This window comes from Triturus cristatus, chromosome 7 (assembly GCF_964204655.1).
Source record: "Triturus cristatus chromosome 7, aTriCri1.1, whole genome shotgun sequence".
Taxonomy (NCBI): Eukaryota; Metazoa; Chordata; class Amphibia; order Caudata; family Salamandridae; genus Triturus; species Triturus cristatus.
In genome coordinates this window covers 1,628,573,155-1,628,596,421 of record NC_140590.1, presented here as the reverse complement: position 1 = coordinate 1,628,596,421, position 23,267 = coordinate 1,628,573,155, and the positions used below count along the sequence as shown (strand labels likewise).

At 43.9% G+C, this 23,267-nt stretch overlaps 1 protein-coding gene across 29 annotated transcripts in view; it reads right to left on the bottom strand.

Annotated features, from left to right (window-relative positions):
* TPD52L2 (TPD52 like 2) overlaps positions 1 to 23,267 on the bottom strand; it is a 167,454-nt gene that overhangs the window by 63,399 nt on the left and 80,788 nt on the right. For 8 of the 29 annotated variants that reach the window (XM_085619620.1, XM_085619621.1, XM_085619622.1 and 5 more), the window contains exons 3-7: positions 21,943 to 22,091; positions 20,758 to 20,817; positions 10,284 to 10,343; positions 6,877 to 6,978; positions 5,872 to 5,928 (exon numbers count right to left, since the gene is read on the bottom strand). In XM_085619620.1, coding sequence (XP_085475746.1) covers positions 5,872 to 5,928; positions 6,877 to 6,978; positions 10,284 to 10,343; positions 20,758 to 20,817; positions 21,943 to 22,091 — 428 coding nt within the window. The remainder of the gene's footprint in view (positions 1 to 5,871; positions 5,929 to 6,876; positions 6,979 to 10,283; positions 10,344 to 20,757; positions 20,818 to 21,942; positions 22,092 to 23,267) is intronic. The other 21 variants (XM_085619626.1, XM_085619629.1, XM_085619633.1 and 18 more) reach the window with 7 other exon arrangements.

The following is a 23,267-nucleotide window of genomic DNA, read 5'->3' as shown; positions in this document are numbered from 1 at the left end:
GGGGCGCCCGGGTCGTGGCCATAATAGCTCGGAGAGGTCTCCCTTTTACTCCCACAAAGATCAGAACTGACTTTCAGGGACGGTACGTGACCGTCTCAGGAACTCTTGAGCACAACCATAAATTTTGCCTCAGTCTACGCCCCCCCCCCCGCCACCCTTTCCACAACCCTGCACTGAGATTATTTCAGCCTTACCCCAGGGACAGACCATCATTGGGGGTGACTTTAATGCAGTCTTACAACCGCGACTTGGCTCGACTGGTGCCCCATCCACGGCGCGACTGTCCCAGGCTACCAAACTCTGGGACTGGACCGGAGCCCTCGGACTCTACGATGCTTGCCGGATCTGGCACCCCCGGGAAAGACCATTCACCCACACTTCCGCAGCCCACCACACTCACTCCCACATCGATCTGCTTCTCCTTCCTGCACTTGACTGCCACCTTGTCTCTCATCTTGATTCTCCCTCGTGGACTGTTGGATCACTCGCCCCTCTCCTTACGCGTTGGGAAATGACGCACAACCAATATGGCGATTAAATGCCTGGTTTCTCCAGGACCAGCAGTTCAGAGAGGCGCTTGGGTTGGAGCTCCAACAATACTTCCGGATCAATCATGGGTCGGTCCCCTCCCCGGACACATTATGGGAGGCCGGCAAGGCAAGACTCCATGGGGTGGCTCGGGGATTGGTGCACTCGAAGCGGGCCGAGCAGATGGCCCGCTTGGCTCAGCTGGAAGCGCAAGCCTTGTGGCTGGAAATGGCTTCTGCGGATACATCGGACGCTCGCTCTTCTAGGCAGCTGGCGGCCCTCAGAGACGAGATCCGTCACATCTCTTTGAAGTCAGCCAAAATGTTGTGGCGTTCATCCGTGGCACGTGTCTATGGTTAGGGGGACAAAAATGGAAAGCTGCTCCACAACTTTGTCTCCTACCCCAGAGCCCACAGAATCATCCCTAAAATTCAGGACTCTGCGGTACCCTTCACCGCACATCACGAGCCATCGCCCAAACGTTTGCTAACTACTATTCCCGCCTTTATTCCGCTCAGATCCCCAAAGCCTTCCTGTCGGCAGTGCTAGAGAGCGGACGTCCGCCTCCCCTGCCTTACCCAGGCGGAGTCATTGGAACTTCACCTTCCCCTTACCCCAGAGGAGATACACAGCGCAATCTCATGACTGAACTCTGGGAAGACGCCGGGCCCGATGGCTTCCCACTGGAATATTATGCAGCCTTTAGAGGACTCTTAAGTCCCTCATCGGCACTATATACGGCGTCTGCACCTTGCTCTGGCCCACCGCCAACACCTATCCCCGTACCTTGCACTATTGCTCCTTGACTCTGAAAAAGCCTTCGACACAGTTGACTGGTCATACTTGGCGGAGGTTCTCCAACTGAAGGGCATCGGTCCCCTGTTCCTACGCGCGGTTCACGTCCTTTACTCTAATCCGCGGGCTAGGGTCCTTATCAACGGGACCCTCTCGGACGTGTTCCCGATCCGGAGAGGCACGAGTCAAGGGTGTCCTCTCTCAACCTTGCTATTCGCATTGGCAATGGAGCCTCTGGCCTGTCTTATCCGCTCTGATGTGGTGGTCCAAGGCTGGTCCTGGGACCCCCATCAAATGGATAAAATCGCTCTCTATGCGGATGATGTCCTCCTTTTTATGGCTGATCCAGAGCATTCTGGCCCCCGCTGCTTAGAGATACTTTGTAGTTTTGAGAGCGTTTCTGAACTCCGACTTAACCCCGCCAAATCCACCCTTGTCCCTCTCCACATATCGAGAGCCTTCTTCGAGTGGCAATCCACCATTCCTATCAGGAGGCAGTCCTTTAAATATCTGGGGATTTGGATAGCCCTCCTACCGGAGTTGGAATGGGCTCTGAATATCACCCCCCTGATCACCAAAGCCAAAGCCGATCTTAAACGCTGGCAGGCTCTGCAGTTTAATCCCCTTGGCCATAGCACCCTTTTTAAAATGATGATTCTCCCCAGCTTCCTTTATATTCTCCAGAACATTATTACCCTTCTCCTTCCGGGGAGTTGGTTTCGAGACTTCGACGGAGCCCTTACTAGATTCCTATGGGGGGGGGGGGGGGGGGGGGGGGGGGAGAAATCGGAGATTGCGCATGGCCCTGGTTCACTGCCGCATCCCGCCCTTTGACGGCGGTATGGGTGTGATGAACTTACACCTTTATTACCTTGCAACCAGACTCCTCGTAATCCCATGATTGGTATACGGGAGGCTGGTCTGACCTGGCTTAACGCATTGAGCTCAGGTACATGGACTTCCCACAGCTGCATGCCTATCTCTACGGCGCTCCTATACCGCTCACACTCCACCCCCCCCCCCCCCCTCCCCCCCACGATCACTAGAACAGTCTTGGTGGCTTGGCGCTTCGCCCTCCGGCACACCCACTGGGATAGGAAACTTACTCACACACCCTTATGGCAGGGCACATGGCTCCGAGAGACGTCCTCCCTCATGGGCTTCCGGTCCTGGGACCACATTGGGATCTCTCTCCTTGGGGACATTTGGGTGGGCGACCACATTCGGACCTTTGCTGAGCTACAAAAGTGCCAATCCCTCCACACCTCCCAATTCTATCGATACCTTCTACTCCGCCATGCACTCACGGCACACATCGCCCCCGGTACATCGATACCCAAATTCAGCCCACTAGAAGCGCAGGTACTGATGGGAAACCTGGGGTGGGGAGGGGTCTCGAGGATCTATCGATCTCTAGTTAACAACACCCCTACCAACCTGGACACACTTCGAGCCTGCTGGGAGGGATGGTTGGGCTCCTGGAGGAGGCGGACTGGCGTGACACCCTTATGGCTCCCAAAACCCTTACGACCTCCTCCAAGCTTCGCCTCATCCAACTTTATTACCTCCACACAGCCTACCTCACCCCGGTGCGTCTACACAGGGCGCGATTGCACCCCTCCCCTGACTGTCCCCGCTGTGATCAAGCCCCTGCTGATTTCTTCCATATGGAGTGGACCTCGCCTCGTTTTGGTCCAGTATAGAATCAGAGCTTACACAGACAGGGCTGGCAGGTCCCCCACAACCCCACGCTCCTTGGCGTTTTTGACGGCTTGGATAGCTCTAGAGCCGACAAGCTCTTTTTGGGCACAGCCCTCGCAGTTGCCAAACGTGACATAGCGGCGGCACGGGCAAGCACCAGGTCCCCTACCCTGCGAAAATGGCGACGAGGGGTGGATTGGTGTGCCACCCAAGAAGAACCCCTATTCGAGGCCCGGGGATGTCCGAGGAAGTTCCAGAAGGTATGGGGCAAGAGGTTGAATTTGCTGCCTTCTTAGCGTTCATGTTGCCCTCCAAATGTAAAAGTACATGTTACCCTGTGTATGGCCATAAGGAGCTATCCAATCATTCCCTAGAGCCGGATTTTGCTGTTTGTTGGACATGGCTATTGTAAAGATAGAGTACAATACCCCAAGCATAAAGAATCTGCTACAAATGCTTCTAAATTGGCATATTATCCATCTGAAAGAGTAAAGCCACCCATTAACAATTCTGAAAGAGGATTGAAAGAATGCGATATAAATCCTTACGTGCTACAATAAACGCAGTGATTATGGACCAAGATCACAGGACCATCCCCTCAAACAGGCATAGTAGATCTGGTCTCCTGGACAGATTGATATGTAGCACTAGGAAAGACAGGTCCGAATACTGGGCCTAGCTGCAATCATGAGAATCATCTTTCAGCCAATTCCATTCTTGGTGGCATGTGATTGCAAAATATTATGCATCAGCGAGATCCACCAATTCCCATAAGAGAGATTTATTGATTGGGTTTTCATCCAGTCAGCAAGGCACCCTGACTAACTTTGAAGGTATTAGGTTAAACAATTACACTGAACGATGACCCACAGATCGGTCACCCGTGACAGTTTTTTGTTGATCAATTATCAGGGGCTACAATGGGCTCCTGGGAAAATTAGCTTTCCAGGGACACACAACATTTGTTGCTGCCTTTCATGACTTTACTATTTGCTTCTGTTTTGCCATTTCACATCTCCTAATATCTCTTCATCTTGAACTGAACAAACAGAAACATTTACATCATCATCCATCAAGACATTTGTGCATAAATATGGATACAATTGCCTCTCTAAATGTATATAAAATTGGTCCTGGAACCCAAAGTGAAACCTAGAATACTGTATTATCTTTGTAAAACGTGTGTTGGTCGAATCAAAGTATTACACCACCAAAAATCTGTATTTTCATACACGCAGAACAAGGAAAACCCTAATTTATTGACCATGTCTGCAGTATGCTTGTGCTAGTTAACACAAGTGATGTTAAGTTGCATATTCATAGATATACCCCACAGCAACGTTTCTTGGTAACATTTGGGAATGATTAACAATTGTATAAAATCTACAGAAATGCGACAAAGCCATGTCAGTATTATTCAGAGGAGAAGAAGCAAAACCGCTGTTTTTCATATCTTTTTTATATGCCTGGGGCAGGCAAAACAACACCCTTCCCATTATGAGACATGGGAGCCAACAGACAGGGCAAAAGTCTCAGACTTAAAGTAAGTAAATCTGAAAGTATGTCTTCTACTTGCTGGGTCACAACAAACTTTTCAACATAATCAAACCTTTTTCTTATTCACCAGTATCCACCCAGGGAGTTGGATATTCGTGGAAGACTAGACATCACCCAGAGGACAAGAAATAAACAGCCTCAGAAAGAAATTTCTAGAGTCGGTATTAAAAGAGTAGGCTTGCACTTTAAGTGTCCTTCAATGTGCTTTTTTGTTTAGTCTTAAACTGCAAAATACAGCATCCTAACTCCGCTAGTTCAGTGCAGTGTGGAAGGATGCAATCCGCTGAGGATTCGAAGTTGCCAAGCAAATAATGTTGAATATGTGTATCTGCATGATAGTATGTTGATAAAAGCATAGAACGGCAATGTGTATTCACTGGCTCATGGGAATGGGAAATGGAATAATGGAACGTATTTCCAATCTCTTCAAACACCAACTTCTAGATCTAGACGTTGTGCAGTTCGGCACCACTGTCCTATCTGGGAGTGGGGTGGGGGGAGGGGAAGCCGATGTGGAAGAAGTTTCATCTCGCAGGGAAGATATCAAGTGCACATGCAAGTGCGCACACACATTGGTGGCTTTAGCCAACAGGAGGACTATGAATCCAATGACAACAATACAGGAATGAGAAGATCCTTTTCACAGTGGAAGCCACAGTGGGAGTCCATATAGAAACAGTAAAACACAAAAGAGTGTGTGACAGTATCAGTGGGAGCACACAGGAATAGGATACCTTTCGACAGGCCCTACAGCAGCAGATAATGCCACATCTATCTGAAAAACATATAGAAGGTAGGGCACTATCCCACATGAAAAACACACAAGGCCAGAGGCAGTACCATTTAAAGAAAGCTACAAAAATTAGAATATAACAGAGGAGTACATAAGTGCAAATATTTCCCCACTGTAGGGAAGTTCTTTTGGCTCTGTAATAGGATGAAAAATAGGGAGTGTGGACATACTCAGAAGAGGCCACACATCACAGCAAACCCAAGCATCTCTGATCACACGTGGCACAGGGGAGCCTGCAGACGGCACAAAGGCTGTGGCAGATGCACCAAGTCATACATATGGCACCAGTGAGGAATAGGTACTATTCAAACAGTGGTAAGAGATGCTCTCAAATGACTGCGTCAGATGGGCAAAAGCCACTAAAAGTTTTCACATAACTAAACAGGTGCAGGGCAAGACGGGGGAAGGATTGTAGGAATATCTTGTGGAGCATGGGGATAGACAGACGTTACAGAGAGGAAGGCTACCTGTGATCAGAGATTTCTGCCAATGCTTACCACCCAGGTCCTTCCAGCTGAAGGATGGGCCTCCTGCCCAAGAGTGCGGTCGTCAGTCTGCATTCCAGTCAATGATAGTGTTAGCAATTCATCACACAACTAGGGTACCATCATTATCACACACTCAGTGTCTGTATGCAAAATATAGGAGTGGAGAAATAACATGGGGGGGTGGGTGTGTTCCAATCATATAGGAATTAAACAGTAGGATCATTACACCATCAATTCAGGTCACGGGCAGAGGGAAAGTACTTTTTTACCCTACTTCTTGCTGCTATGGCTTTGTATACACCATTAGCCCACAGCTGAATTTCTGCAACAAATCCTTTGTAAGAAGCACATTTCCATGAAATGTATCCACTACAAAGGTATATAGAGAAACAATGAGAATAGCTCCACATTTCAAGTATACGCCCACATCAACCATTTTAGAGCGTGAATCAGAACTAGTACACACAAACATTAGTCATTTACTCCAAAGTTAATGCTTTTCATTATGGGCACACAATTTCCTGTATACTCAAATCTCTATATTGTCAAGAAAAGAAATGCTAACTTCCACTTTTACTGTTAGCTATTGATGCAGAGCGGCTTGCAATGGCTACATTTTAAATTCCTACCATCTTAGCTTAATGACTAAGCCTTCCCGGCATAGCTTTTAATTCAGATAAGCTTCAGCGTTAGGGGTATTTGAGACACACATACCTGCAGTTCTACAACTCCCCTTGGTCCTGGTAGAGTCAAGAGTCCACTGACTAAGGCCTCAATTGCCGCTACTGCCTTTGCAGTGTTTGCTCACCATGGAAATTTGCACTCCAATGCTACCAAGCTCCCCAGATACTTTGCAAAATATTTTCTGGTGCTACATTAGGCCACACATCAAAAGCCTCCCACTCTGATCTCTGTACTGGAAGGCTTCTAGGTAGGATGTTATAAAAAAAACAATCTATGCACACCTCAGTCTTGAAGGAGGGAAAAAAGACTTTAGGTTTCAGAGAGGCCTACCTCATATCACCAAGTTTCCTGGTGATGGCAGTGCCCACAGTAGAAAGTGCAGCGGAGGTCTTCTGTCCTGCCTGTGACAGCGTTTCCGAGGTCTTCTTGTAGCTGCAATGAGAAAAGAAACAGAACTCTGAGTGAACTCTAGTGAGTGTTCAGTAAAGAGATGACAAGCAAGTGTTTTGTGTGATGGGGAAGGAGTTGATCAGTGCTTCAGTTATTCATTTCCAATTAATTTATTTGTCTAAATTTTGTATACTAATATATTTCAGATTTTGGATCAGCTGCACAACTAAAGGTACCAAAAGAAGAGTACAGCTAAATGGGGTCAAGACCCCCATCACATGAAACTTGCTTGTCACCTGGTCAGAGTAAATCCCAGAAACAACCAGGAGCGAAATGGAAGAAATAAGATTAGCATGTTAAGAATGAAAGATAACAGATTCACCACCATCCAGCTCCAAATGCCCCAGGTCTCAAAGAGTTCCTGTCACCTTCTCACATCCACCACAGACTGAAACTGCAGTGCAGCTAGGATAAGTGTCAGTAACAGACCTCCAGGAGCGAGCAAGCCTATAGATGCATCTCATCTCCCAACATAACTATGGGAAATCTATCAGCTTTGCTCAGCCGAAAATAAGAGAAGCCACCTCTTAAATAGATTGAAGCATGCCACTGACCCCGTCGAACAAAAAGGAAAGTGGGGACAGAAGCCTTTATGGAGATTTAATGTCCAGGAACATAAAACAATAGATGTGTACACCACACCAAAAGCAAATGGATAGGTATAGGGACACACAGACACTTCATTCACAGCTTACCCCACTCTACCCTTAAGTTGCATCAGGGAGATGCGATCCTGCATCTTACTGGCTGTAGGACGAGTGGACCAGCGTTTTGTTTCTGGCCTCCTCACACTTAACCAAATTGCATGGTCCTGGGCAGACGATTATTTTCCAGCAATTTGGTTTGTATATTACAGTAAACATGCAGGTACAGGGTAGACAAAGCCATTCAAACCATGAATACAAATATTAATTAAAGGTAAGGGTCTAGTTCAGACTGCTGACCATGACAGTGCTATGTGGTGAAAGGTTTTGTTTTAGGGAAGAACTGTCCTGAATTAAATCCTGACCTCCCCCTATACCTGTAACCAACCACCTTAGAGAATGGAGGGCCTTGCAGGGATCCTTTGAAAGACCATCAGACATAACAGATCGTACAAGAAAAGGACATATGTTCCTTATAAAGGAAGGCAGTGTTTATTCCATAATCTGTGACCTTCCATCAGCATCCTTCGTTTCAAGAGTGAGAAAAGAAGCACCCTATGCAACTGCATGAAAAGGCACACACTGCAACAAATGAGCTGGAGATTTAAAGTAAGACGAATGATATCCTGAACAAGTTGTCACTTCACTGGCCCACTACACATGGATCACTGTAGTGTGTAGAAAACCTAAGCTCAGCCAGGACTCTGTGAGAAGGGAGCAAGGGAAAGCATTACAGCAAACAAGGAAATCCTCCAAGGGATTTCTGAAAGCAAAGTCTTCAGGGTTCAGACATATGAAGAATTGAGATATATGCATGTGTCTAGGCAGGAAGCTCTTGAGATGCAGATTTCCTGACATAGTAACTGATCTAAACAGTAACTCACCCATTTTCATGATCAAAGTTCAGCTAAATGCTGCTCCTTACGGAGATCTGTAGAGGAACCTAAACTCCTCTTTATAAAATTGGCTCCCATTTCCTAAACTGTATATAAAGGTCACCCGCATTCAACTCCACTGATCACTTTAATCTCAACTTTCACTTTCCTTACACACATCACTGGCAAGTACAAGCTGTAGTTCAGCTTTCAATAACTATACTCAAAGTTCTGTTCCTACCTCAAGAATTACCTGCATACCACCCAACATTCAACCACAAAGTCCTTTTGCAATTACAAAGACGTTGCTTTGACGTTTTAGGTCGTGCCTGAATTGCCAAGGCCACCAAGAAAAAAACTTCAGAACAATAAAACAGCAGCAAAAAAAAAAAACACAAAAAAGACCACTAACTATTTTAAATCAATTCAAGTGTAAGTGATAAAAACATTACGCAACGTAAAATAATAAACCAAATCTTTTGAATATTTCAAAAGCGTCAAAGTAACAGGTGATCATAGGTGATAAAGTGACTTTTAGGAGGGCGATATGCAATGCCGCAGTGAGCATGAAAGTCACATTGTGCATAACCATGTAATCTGTGAAACAGTTACACATTTCAAAGGTCCACAATCTTTTGAGACTGATCATAACTGACTCTATAAGGAGCATATCAGTCGCCAACAGAAAATCAAATTTTCATTCAGTATTTTAAAAGTATGAAAGTGTTTTGACCATATAGGGCCTGATTAAGAGTTTGACGGATGAGATACGCCATCATAAACATGACTGATATCTCGTCCACCGTATTACAAGTTCTACAGGATATAATGGATTTGCAACACGGTGACGGGATATCTGTCACGTTTGTGACAGAGTAACCCTGTCCACCAACCTCGTAATCAGGCCCATAGTCTGTAAAGTCTGCATCAGGATACATATTTTTAAATTATTCATTACTTTTAAAAATTCACCTACATGTATTTGTATTCAAAGTGTGTGTAGCACACTGCAAGGCTACCCATTTTACATTAACTTGTTATGCAAAGAGCACATTGTTATGAGGGACAAATTCTAATAAAACTGTATGTATATAACAAAGGTGATGTCATAGCATCAGTGTTTCTATATAACTATTTGCATGTGATGAATTTTCAGTCTTGCATTTTATGTACTATCCTACTGCTCAATTTTTTGACACTTTAAAAGTCACAATGCAAAGGACTAAAACATTTAATTACTGTTCCTACAGCACTTTTAATATTCCCCACTAATGTTATTTATCAAGCTTTTGCCAGATGGCAACAGGTATGTGTGTGACGTTCAAAATGACAACATGCACTTGGTTTTGGACACCTAATTAACTTCTCCAGTAGTCACTGAGCTTTGTTCCAAGGTAATAATCAATATAAATGGATGTACATGAATACAGTGGTCTGCTTAATACTACATGCCTAGAAAATTGTGATATCGGTGCATTAGATACCGGACAAGCTTTAAAAACAGTCTACCCAAGGGGAAAGCAGCTCGAGGGAGTAACAGACCAGAATCAGCATGAGACTGTTCAAGGATGGTCAGCAAAAAGTCCGTCTGCCCTGCTGCTGGTAAATTCTCCGTCGTGATGGGAGTAGTCCCAAAATGTTTTCCTTAGTCATCATTTTGTGTTGTGCAGCCCGGAATATAAAGGGAAACACTGAGCCCAAAACATGAAGTTAGTTGTAGTAGCCAGAGTGGCTGAAAGAAGCTGGTTTTACCAAGACAGACACTCACGCTTCTGACTGGGCAACTTTTTCATTCCATTCCTCCAGTGTGCTGGTGGCTGACACATATCTATAAACACAATGGGACAAAATGGGGGAGTTAGAGACAATGGTAGCCAAGGGGGCTACCACAGATAGAAACATCATCTCTTTCATGGCTATCCACAGATAGAAACATCACCTCTTTCATATGCTGCCCACCAGCCACTGTGGACATCAAAAAAGGAACATAATTAAGGTAAATTCAAGATGAAGGCTGGCAATTGCAGGAAAGAGTTGGATTCCCACAAAGCAAAGGCTAGTGTCTAGATCCTGGGCCAGCTGTGGCCAACACTTCGTTCAGAAATTTCAGGGTGGTGAAGATGGAAAAATATGGGTATCTTCATTTAAAGAGGGAGCACTGCTGTGGACATGAATCAGTTTGTTTGCTGGCTTGAGCCGTCATGCTGGTTTCTAAAACAGAACCTTCTGTTTATTTTTAACTTTAAAATTATCATACTCAAGGAAGAGTAAGGGTTTCTGATTAATATCACAGTTGGCTGGTGCATGCGGACCAAACTTGATGTCTCCTTAAAATGGTCTGCAGGAGCTATTGCCAAGAAGGAAAGGTGGATGTCAGCAGCTATTCCGGAGTAGCTTCAGCTGTGACTATTCTTGAAGTCACTAGTGTAAAGCACTTTGGGTCAAAGTGCTTGTACGGCACCAGAACTTCGGCTGAAAGGACATCACAATTACCCAAAATAAAGCAAAGGAGCCTTAATATGATGTTCAGAACGAGTTTTTGCTTCCTGTGCCAGAGAATTATTATAACAGGAACCCCACCTCACCGTCAAACCTAAAAGTGGACTATGAAGGTCTAGACAGCGATACATTTTCTACTAAGAAAGGCCTGTGAGCATGTCCTCAATCCAAATTAATGAAGGACACCACTCATCCCCTATGTCCAAGCTCTTTGAGAAATAAAGCCACCATTAATCCTCAGTAGGCTGTATAACCAGGTGACTGGGCTAGCCATATTAATAAATAATTTCTGAAGAGTTCTAAGGTGTGAAGCTGGCACACAAACACAGGATCTACAGATTGGAGCACTATTCATAGATTAAAAGCCATTGGAAAAATACCCCATATTCCAAAAGTCCACCCCTAACATCGTTGCTAAGCTGATCTTCAAATGCCTTCCAAAAAACACCAGTTATTTCTAACAATATCAGTATGGATATTGGCCAAGAGTTTGCCATGTTCTTGCCATCTTCAATATTTCTCAGGAAAACTATTCAGCTGTGTGATGGAAACAGCGAGTCAGGAATTGCCCTCAATTTTACACCCAAATTACCAAAATAAAGTGCATTTGAGGGCAGGAGACATCTTTCCCCCCTGGCAGCTTCAGAACACCAACCTCAGCAAGAAACATTTCTTCAATGACAAGACCTTGCACAAGCTTTCGATTGATGTGCAGCAGTACACATCAATGAACACAGAATTATGTCACTACATGAAACTGAAAAGTACACTTTTTATTCTTATCAAAAAGCCCTGCAAGCAGCACAATATATACACACTTAACTGCACTTCTCACCAGTCGCAATGACAACTAGAAAAGCTAAAGCTTTTTCATAGAAAAGCCTTGGGTTTACATAAAATATACACTTCATAAACGTACAGAACCAGGTTTAAAAAAAACCAGCACACACACACACAGAGCAATGTTTGAGGCATGTAGACAGATCCACGTAATCAAGACAAGTAACACAAAGGGGAACTTTAAAACCTGTACACAAACAAAGCACAAAAAAGACTAAGCAATACCATACGCTTATAACACTTAATCTTATCACTACACAAGAACTGGACTTGGTCAATAATTACAGGTAACTAGGTCCCATATTTTGAAATAGGCTAAGTTTACATTTCACTTTTAGGAAAAATACGTTTTTCACATAATTAGGAAATGCTTGAACCCATGAAGAAGGCAAGTAAAAATATGTTTTTCTTGAAACAAATATATTTTTGACAAAGTCTATATGATTGCTAGAGTTGGTATGTCGAATATATGAAATTATGTACTGTTTTAAAGATGTTCTCTTGTTTAAGCAGTGACAATAAAACTCTCAATCCCTACAGCTCCACCTCAAATTTGACTGTACAAAGTTTAGGAAAGGGCTGCGGCATATATGACTTATACACTACTGAGCGTGTCAGACTCCTGTGTGACCAAATTTCTATTCTTCCTCTTTGAAATCCATGGCGCTCTGAAGAATCCTTATGGCAGAATAGGCTGTAGAAAAAAACAGCAAATAACAATCCACCTTTATGTAGCAACACAGTAGATACTGCATTTATCTGACCAAATCGGCAGAGCAGTGAAGGTAGAGACAGAGGGGTGGATGGGGGAAAAGACAGGCTTGTATGTTAATCTCTATTTTATGTCACAAGCAATGTTATAATCATCTTTACAATTGGATGGCACTTTGTTTATCTCGGACCGTGAGGAGAAATCATGATATTTAGCAGTAGTTTAAAAAGGGCAAACAGGATTGTTTTCTATGAGAGGCTTTTACAAAGGCCTCTCTAATGAGAACTTACTTGACAAGAGGAGACAATTCAGTAAATGACTATGACCTATCCTGCCACAGCTAAAGTCATTTGAGAAACTGCACCTTCATGCGGAAAACAAACCTTGAAAGCATTATCCACAGTGGGTGATGTGCACTGAGACTGTCAGGGTTTAGCCCTCGCGCCTGCCTAAAAACTACATTTCCCAGGTTCACTGGGTTTCGAACTACCAATCCCAGCAGCCCTTGCTGCAGGACCGGATATAGAGAGGCAAGACAGCGGAGAAGACGTTCGTGATTTTGTAGGGCTAGCGGGAGCGGCTGCTCTCGTTTCCAGAGTTTTCCGAGTGGCTGCTGTGTCCACTTCGCTACAGACCGGTATCGTTTTTTGTCTGAAATAATCGACGCGCTTGAAGCAGCTTACGAGCTGGCGCTCCAGGAAGTGTCCCGGAGTCAGGTTACTGTCCGCGGGACTAGGTGAGAGTCCTGACAGTGGATTGTTGCTCATGAGAGCTGACTGTTTGTTATTTTCTGGAGGCCTCGTGGGGTGAATGCAAGTGGCGGAGTGCAAGGGGAAGTCATCCTCTGCATTACTGTCACGAAGTAAGCTCTCCTTACGGATTACAAGTGCCAACGCGGACGGCTGTAGTTGATCACTACACCCTACCGTGTTTGGAGGGGTCCAGGTCCGGAGGGAGTTTTAGTACGCAACCGGAGTATATGGAGTAATATACGCCGAGACTAGTTTTCTTTCATTTTCTTCATAAAAGCTGGGGTTTTCAACCAGGCATGAACTCTATGCAACGAGTAAACTTACCAGATTGAATCCAGTGGGGTCCTAGTAGTACGCTGGTGAGGGTAGGTTACGTACTGTAGTATTTCGTACTGTTGAGTTGGAGGGCGATACCACATTGCCAACTAACGGGGTTTTTGTGTCCTGTAGGGAGAGGGGATACCAGGAGTGTTCCATCGAAGTGAAGCTATTAAGCAGAGACAATGCAGGTGAATCATCATTTGTTTTAGCGAGACTTTACTGAGAGTAGTATGTAGTCCATGTGCTAACCCGTGTGTCTTGTTTTCCAGCTTCCTTTCCCAGCTGACCCTTCCTTTCCCCTCCTAAGGTTTTTTCCCCCTTTTAGGGTTTTTTTTCCCTCGCCGTATAGTTCGAACATCCTGTGTCAACATATACTTCAGGGTGTTTGGAAGGTCCGGAGGTGGAGCTTATTGCTGCGTCTGGATTCCGCAGAGTGAGAACCTGACAGAGACTGTATCTGTACAGTTCGGAAGCCTCTTGTCTGTATCAAGACTGGCCTATTCTCATTCACTCTGCCTAGAGACACCCAAATCCATCACTTTATGGCTTACTCTTCACAGCACATTGCAGGCTTTCTTGGTAGTAACTTGCACATGTAAGCCTTTGTTATTACCTTCAGTATAGTCGCACCATCCCCTTATCCACCTCCTTGGTCCCAAAGCAGCTATTTACAGGAGTGAAGCTCTCTTGGCAAGAGCTACCAGAAAAGGAATAAGGATTAACATTTACTTCATTATTTTTCTGCACTTAAGTGCTCAGTAAGTGACAATGCAACAAGGTTGCTGGGGCAGAGAGCTAAAGAACTGGTGACAGGCAGTCTTCATCTCCCCTTGCTAAACAAAGAGGAAGGGAATAAGAATGAAAGCTCTTTGTTCAAATAATATACCATATTCTTTGTGAATACGTGATCTGTTTATTCATCTCATTGCGCTTTTTTTCACAAAATGTAAGTGAATACCAATGGCTATGTACGCTATTAAATTTTCCAAAGTTTGATAACTGCACTTGAGGTACAATCCTACATTGGGGAGAGGTATAGATTGGACAGTTCCTTCGGAGGTCAAGTGATTAATACATTTCTAATAGTAATGAGCTAAATTTCATTATGAGCAACCCTAGGAACAAAGATTACGCCAGATTTTGAATAAATTAGATTCAAACATTATAAGCAGATGGGGTAATTGAATGAGTTTAAAAATTAACACCAGTTCTCTCTGCACTGGAACCACTCTTATCTAAAGGGTGCAGAGCTACTCGAGGAGGGAAGAGGGACCTTGCCACACATCACAGACTGGATTAAGGAAAGAAAGCATTGTAATAATATGTTCTATATTTCTAATATACTTATGGCTAAGAAATCCAGATCAAAAGATATCTGGGAGCCATTCCAAGTCAACCACTCCGTTGAGACTACGAAACTTAACCTTGTATAGCTACAATAATACTAAAAAAATCTATTTTAGACTTAGGTGGAATGCATGAGGTTTAATACCAGGAAAATATAAATCAAACCAAGATATAGACAAGTCAAAAAACTAATATATATATATATATATATATATATATATATATATATATATATATATATATATATATATATATACACACACACACACACACATACATACATACATACACACACAGATTCACATATATACATACACCCCCCCCCCCCAAAAATAGGGGCTAAAAAAAAGGGGCGTGGAGGTAAAAAAAAAAAATGTTTTAAAAGTGTGTTCCCATAGCCTCTTTACCCCCAACTGCTGAACGGAATTACACAAAATATGGCAGAAAGGTAGCTTTTGGTCCGCAGATTACGCTTTTTGTAATTTGGGGCAAATCCGTTCAGTACTTTGGGAAATTTAAATTTGTTTATCTGGGATCGCAAAGTCTTCGTGAATAATGACGAGCTCGTGCTTCAGCCAAAACCCCCCCAAAAAAAAACAGAGGAAAAAAATAAAATGAGCCTCAAGCCTTGGTCTTGCAAAAAAGCATTTTTCAGACACAAATATTGCAGCGAAATTTGCGAATTAGACGGAATATAGGAGGGGGCTACACTGATTTTCCCCCCCCCCCCCCTTAGGCTTTTGCCAGCCCCGGAGACCACCACCCCAACCCGGGGGTCCCCCCCGCCCCTGCTATGTCCCAGGGTACTCACCCTCAGGACATAGCTGTTTGGTTTTGATTGGCGGGAGCTGAGGGTTCCGCCCTCTGGAAGCGGAGGTTTAATCTCTTTCCCTGCCCGCAGACATGTGGGCAGAAAAAGAGATTAAATTATTGCTCCTGCACAGAGGGAACTGTATTTCCAGCAGCCTCCTGTGTGCAGCGGGAATGCTGGCTCCCGCAGGAGTCAGGGAGCCAGTTGGTACTGCGGGTGCCTTGAGGCTGCCCCCACGGTCCCCATCATGCACACTGGGTGCCTTGGCTAGTACCAGGACACCCAGAGACACATGACTGGTCCCCAGGACCCCACTGCATTAAGGCCAGGGGGATGGGGTCCCCGGGGTGAAATCGGACAAGGGAGGGGCCGCGTGCCATTAGGGCCGGCCTTAGCGCTGTTGGCGCCCGATGCGATAATTCTCTCCCTTCTAAGCAGTAACCCACTGAGCTAGCCACACAAAAATTGTGATCTGCCTGGTAAACGTTCTTTGCTGCAGGCATATTAACCATCTGAGCTACTTTATCATGAATGGAAACTAGCACTAGACAAAACGCTGATCTTGTGTCAGCAGGAACATTAATCACCAGCATTATTTTGACATTTTTATTGTTGCCTGAAATCTGGTGGACACAAGGAATTCTGCAGCGGGTACTTTTAAACCGACAACTTGTCTCTTAACCCCACAGCATCACCCCCAAACTCAGCGTTGGGTGCAGCTTCACCAGTCGCACCACCCCAATGCCGTCCCTGCCCCCCACTAAATTTCAGACGGGCCCCGGGGGATGGGATCACCAGGGCTTAAATTGGCCTGGGGAGGGAGGCATTTCGGCCCTGGGAGGGAGGCCTCTCGGGCCCCCTCCCCCGATAAATTATGGTGGGCGCTGGGAAAAAAAAAAAAAAAGGCCAAATATAACAAGCAGAAAAGGAAAAACAGAGGGCAACAAAATGAGCAGAAAAGGCAAAAACAGAGGGTAGAAAAATTAGCAGGAAAGGCAAAACAGAGAGCAGTCAGACACTCACACACCCACTCACAGACCCAATGACACTCACTCACAGATCAAATGACACAGTCCTGCAATGACAGTCACGCACCCACTCACAGACCCACTATTATAGCCAGTCAACGGCCTACTAAGGCTCACCCAGACTCACTCAGACTCATGCACGGACTCAGACCCACTTAGACACATCCACCCACTCAGACACTCACGCAGCCACTCATGCACTCACTGTCAAAGGTTAGTGGTTACAGTTAGGAAATTAAAAAAAATTAAAACATAGAAATTTACTTTAAAAAAACCCACAAAGATTACAGTGACGTTATACTTAGAAAATAAAAGTTAATGGGGCATGATATTTAAGCTCAAATTCCACTCACACAAAACCAGTGAAATTCAGCAGTTATAGTTACCGTAGCTAAATATAACTTACGACCCCGCAATGTACTGTTTATGACCTCACAAATTACATTACTCAGACATGGTCAGTGACATCACAGATGACATCTCAAATGACATCATCCACAGAACCACTCACACACCCACTCAAACCCCTACACAACCTCTCGTACACCCACTCACATACCCACACAACCACTCACATACCTATTCACAGACCCATTCACAGACCCATACAAGTACTCACACAACCACTCAGTCATCCATATAGCCACTCACACACTCACCCATACAGCCACTCACACACCCTAACAGTCACACAAACACGGATACACAGCCACTCAGAAAATCTATGTTAGAAGTAGTATCACTCATTAGTAGTACACCTAGTATACCAATTTAACTTTTGTAGTATCTTAGTATATATTTTTAACAATCAAACTCTTAGAAAATACTAACACTCAATGGATAATGTCACTGACCTTGTTATCAGCGATGTAGTATGTAAAGTCATAAGCAGTGCATCGCGGGGGCGTAAGTTATAGTTAGCTCAGGTAACTATAACTGCTAAATTTCACTGGTTTTGTACTAGTGAAATTTGAGCCTAACTACAACGTCCCTGTAACCTTTCTTTCCCCTATATATATATATATATAAGTATTTTCATTTCGAGTGCCGCTCAACCAACTCTTTCTTAAAGTTTTTAAAGACCACAGTGGGTCGCTGGGCAACTTACGAAGCTGTGGGAATGCTGACTTTTGCCTGACGAAACGTAGCACGTCGTTCCACCTGTGCCGCTTTAGTAACAGCACTGGACACGCTCTTCCGCGGGGTGGGGGGCCTTCCCGACCTGGCGCAGGCCGTAATAAATCCACCAAAAAGAAGCACAGGTGGAACGACGTGCTACGTTTCGTCAGGCAAAAGTCAGCATTCCAACAGCTTCGTAAGTTGCCCAGCGACCCACTGTGGTCTTTAAAAACTTTAAGAAAGAGTTGGTTGAGCGGCACTTGAAATGAAAATACTGTGATTTAAACTTCAAGAACCATAATGCACTTTGCGATAACGCCCGATGGGCGGGACATCATCAGCATATTTAACAAAGCAAGATGTGCTGCTTTTTCCACATTCAGCCGTGTCAGTGAGCAAGGGCGATGATGCCTGAAACGTTTGACGAATTGGTGGCTGTTTTTACTGAGCTGTGCTGTACGAGACTTGTTGGAATGCTGCCTGCGAATAAATTAGTTATACAAGTCACGCCGGTGTGAGGCCTTCAAATGTTGGGTTTCTTTTTGGTGGAGATATATATATATATATATATATATATATATATATATATATATATATACACACGAGATCAGCCTACTATGAACATAACTTCTTAATTCTGTGATTGTTACGTATATATGCTATCTCTCTCTGCAGTTATGATACAGTGTCCCTACCATGTATTGTATTGGTTTTTGTGACCTAATCCCAATTTGGAAGGAAACACGCCCTTACAAATTGCGATTCGGTAACCATTCGGAATTCCATTTTAGGAGTCTGTAAAAGTTTAGAGACTCATGAAATGGTATTCATGTAAAAGAAAACCTTATTTTGCGGGCGCAAACACTGTATGCGTCCACAAAACAGGTTAGTAAATCAGGCTCCACGTTGCCATGCACCTAACTGAAATGGTTTGTACTACACATCTATAAAGGTAATTACTCTGTTCATCGCACACATGCGAGCCTCAAGACCCTAAACAGGGCTGTCCTGGTCCACATTGGACACCTGCAGAGATGGTACAGAAGGAACCAGTGTGCCCAAAAAGAACTTCAAATAAAAATATCCATAATGCAAATAGTCCCTATTCAAATGGTGGGGTTCTGGAGAAATCGGCTTCTTAATTTTAATCAGTTTATCTCGACCACAAATGAAGACTGTAAAATCAAAAGATGCAAAACTACAAATTTAAAGAAACACTTGAAGAATGAAACATGGGAAGTCATTTTGGCTCACTCCATCTCCAAGTCCCTTAAAGACGTGCAACTTTCTTTCACACTGAACAAAACACAAAACTCACGTGGGAGAAGGAGAAACCGAGCTGTAGTGAGTAAGTCAGGAAGGAGGCAGGCAAGACTGTCATGTTTCTAAACTACCACTTCTGTTCGAAGGAACTAGACAAATACATTCTGCACAAAGGAAAGAATTTCACCTCAAGTTAAAAATATGAGGAGGTACAGGCTTTACTGATAACGTTATGCTAAAACACTGGATTCAGCTCAAAGTCCTCTTTCTCGCCTACACAGCAAGGATCTGACAACAAGAGTGCAACAAAGCCACTAATAGAAGTTAACATTCACAGAATTAAGCTGTAACTCTAACAACCTCTCTTCCACCACAGACAACCTATTGCAACTACAATCGCATTCCAGCTGCTGCATAGTCTGTCAACCTTTAATCAGTGCCGGACAAAACGTATATCACACAAATTCCTGTCTCTCTAACAGTTCCTGGATGAACACACCTTGAAAGCATCCAGGTACAATGCTAGTACCTTTCATGTTTTATAGTGCACTGCATATACAAAGAGAAACTGTACCAGGCCTAGCTCAAATGGAAGCCAAACATCACCAAACACACACAAGGTGGGTCTATGAAAAAGCTGCAGCCCATATTCCACCCTCTTCCCAAGAGAAAAAAAGGAACCAATATACACTAAAAACATGCCTTAATTACGGTAGCGCAAGTCACAGGCAAACAATTCTTTCCCTCTGAACAGTCTCATGCAGTATCAAATGAATTCTCTTGCCTTTATCGCTGCAATGATGGAATTGTGCCTGCTCCACCACTGGAAGGTGATGGCAGTGTGTTAGGAACTGCACTAAAGGGTGGCAGACACAGGAGTTACTGCCCTTCGTGTCTCACCCCTGAGCGCAATGCACTACAGGTACTTGACAGTGAAGGTCCTAAATTTACTTACTTACAACCCACCTACTGGTAATGGGTGCTGTAGGGGAAGCAAGATGGAAGTAAACATAGGAGATGGAGACCAGTGTGCAATGCAGACTGAGGCAACCTTTTAGGCTTGGTTCCTTCTGCCAGAAACTATGTACAGACTTTCTCCTCTGACTGCACCCACAGTCCATAGCACGCAAAATTTGGCACTTATTCTGGTTGTGGCAGAGACAATGGATTCAAACACCAAATACTGGAAGATTAAGAAGGTGAGCTAGAGTCTGACTCTTTCCTGCTCACCACCATGAAAGCATGTCAAAATAATGTCAAAGAAAATCGCCTCAGCTAAAGGTGCAGTAGGGAAATTAATATAAGAAACTTCCTAAAACCAAAATGCAGTAGGAAGTCTTGATATCTCAGGCACAAGAGTAACGGGCAGAAAAGCTTAGCCTGAGACTCCCTCATTACTGACTGAATAAGTCTGTGTGTTTAGTTTGGTTATTGCACGTGCGGTTAGTATTAAGCAAAAAGTAAAACTCCTGCTATTCTGCAGCCACAGTCCAGATAGCAGCTCGCTTGCACTCTACAAGGATACCAAGCCGGGCGGCTGTAGAACTCACGCATCAGATTGTGTTACTTTCTCATTCCACGCCCCCAGGGTCTCTGACGTTTTCACATAGCTAGAAAGAAAAGTGTTAACATGAAATGACTTGCCACTGAAAACAATGTTGAGAAGAGAACCAGACAAGGTAACCATTTAAGAATACTCTGCTTAAAGTAAACTCCATCAATGTCACTCTTGCTAAGATGAAAGTAAAGTCAAAAGTCAGTGAATATCAGCTCAGTAGACTGGGCATGAAAGTGAGTAAAAGAGTAATTAAAAGATTACTACTGATCGGACGTTTCATTTATTTAAAAATAAATCTGATGACGTATGTGCATTTCATTTTCATTCATAATTCTCGGAAGCAGGAAGTCAAAAGAACCTCTGCTCAGCAACATGTTAAGTAGTTCTCTGATGCACGGTGGGTAATCTGCGATGTCAGCTCAGCAGGAGATCAGGGCCTGCAGGAACTTTTGTCACAAAGTATATGGCAGACTAAAATATGAGGACATGCACCACCTAAACTGCTGTCAGCACAATTGTTTTACAAGTGAGCACAGTTGAAATTAAGCATTACACGTAAAAACAAAACACTTGCGATTCATGACTGAGACTTGAACATTTCCCCCCCAATTCGTGGTTTCTCAGACAATAAAATATGTCCACAGAAATTTTTTTTAAAAAAAATAAATCGGTTAGTATATTTAAAAACAATTGAGCAATAATAGTCAGTTAAGTATCCTCTTTCAATATAGATTGCCATCTGTGGAACATTATTTTCCTATTGACATGGAGACTTTGTAAGTGATAGAGGAATGCGGGTTCATGCTAAATGGTGAAGAAAAGCACCACTTGTAGCAAAACCAAAAGCGTTACTACATGACTGGTCTTCCTCAGCCACTACCCTCAGATTAGTAACCTTTATACTTCAAGCAGTCAACATGCCCTTGAAAATCAGTAAAATCAGTAAAGGAGCTCAATGCCAGAGGCTTGCTCTCAAGTTCCTTGCTGTGGTTAGACAAGAGTGCGTTTGGTAGCACGCGCGCAAGCAGGGCATGACCTACTATTGACTGACATACCCTAAACTCAACTGGCAAATCACAGCATGGTGGGAATAACCTGTGGCATTTGAACATCTGTTGCCCTATACATTTGAACGTTTTTAAGCACATAAAACAGCGGCTCAGAATATAAGACCCACGCATTGGACATCTGCACATCATGAAGACCCTTGGTGAAGTTCTGCTTCAGTTGGTTAAGAGGCGTCTGACCCAGCTTCTTCTTCAGGTCCCAGGCGTGCCTCTCTTTAGCTGCTAGCACCTGGCGCAACGTGGAGATCTCCTCTTCCACCTATCAGAAACACAAGAAAAACACACACTCAAATGAGGATACTGAACTACCAAGGAGTACTGCAGGCCACTCCGACATATGTGAAATGGCAGAGGGTTATGCCAATTGTCTTCCAGAAGGAAGTTATGTGAGCTGCCGACAGGAACATCTTTACCATGTGCAAGAATTGCACTCAAAGTGCTTGACGTATAAAGAGTACATTAGTAAATATTTATAGTGAGCCATGTAGTAAAATGAAGACTAGGTATTCATTCAGAATGGGACAGTGTGTGGTACAATAATTAGGTAACGAATGACTACACGTGAAAAGCGCAGGTCTCCAAAGTCTTGCATCAATCTACAGATCAGCTGCACGGCAGAGAGTGACTGTCAGAGCTTTACAACAGGGGGGGTCAATGCATCACAAACAAGTTCTGGAGTAGATGGTTAGTTTATGCTAAGCATTTATTCAATCATTAGAAAAAGATGCAAAATAGATCTTTTTCACACCTAGTTGAGGGACTAAAATAGTTTCACAGGTCACAGAACAGCTGAGCAAAAGGAACTTGAAGTAACCTACACCTGATACATTATAAGAACCTCAGCAACTCAGATCCCTCAAGTAGAGGCATTCACAGATAATGTGTTACATTTAAAGAGGATTCCTGCAATGTGCATAAATTTGATAAAGGCAGAGCCCAGTCTTTACAAAGCCATGCTGCATGGCCCATGGGTTTCACAGCAACATGAGAGATCCCTCAGTTTAAAGAACTGTGAAAGGCAGCTGGAGTTTATGAGCATGTTGATAAAGGTTCAGGATTACAATTCTCCAACCATTACCAGAACAAATGACTCTGAAGTACCGCTCGCCACTGGTTATCTGCAGTGACCAGAAGGGCACGAGGCGGCCTGGAAGATATTTTAACTACGTAAAGCAATTTTAACTACACAGGTGAAATCTGAGTAATTTCCAAACTTTGCATTATGTGAAATTTAGGAAATTTCACACTGAGCTTTTCCCAAAAGTTTTTTTGAATGCTTATGGTTCTTTTGCCCAGAAAATATCCAGCTGAGAGACATTTTCTACTTGAACCAGTTCTTCTGCCAGTATATAGCAAAACTTTTTGTTTTTAAATGAAAAGCGTGCACTTGCATGAACAAGTCACTGAAGACGCCTACCAACAACATACTGTTTCA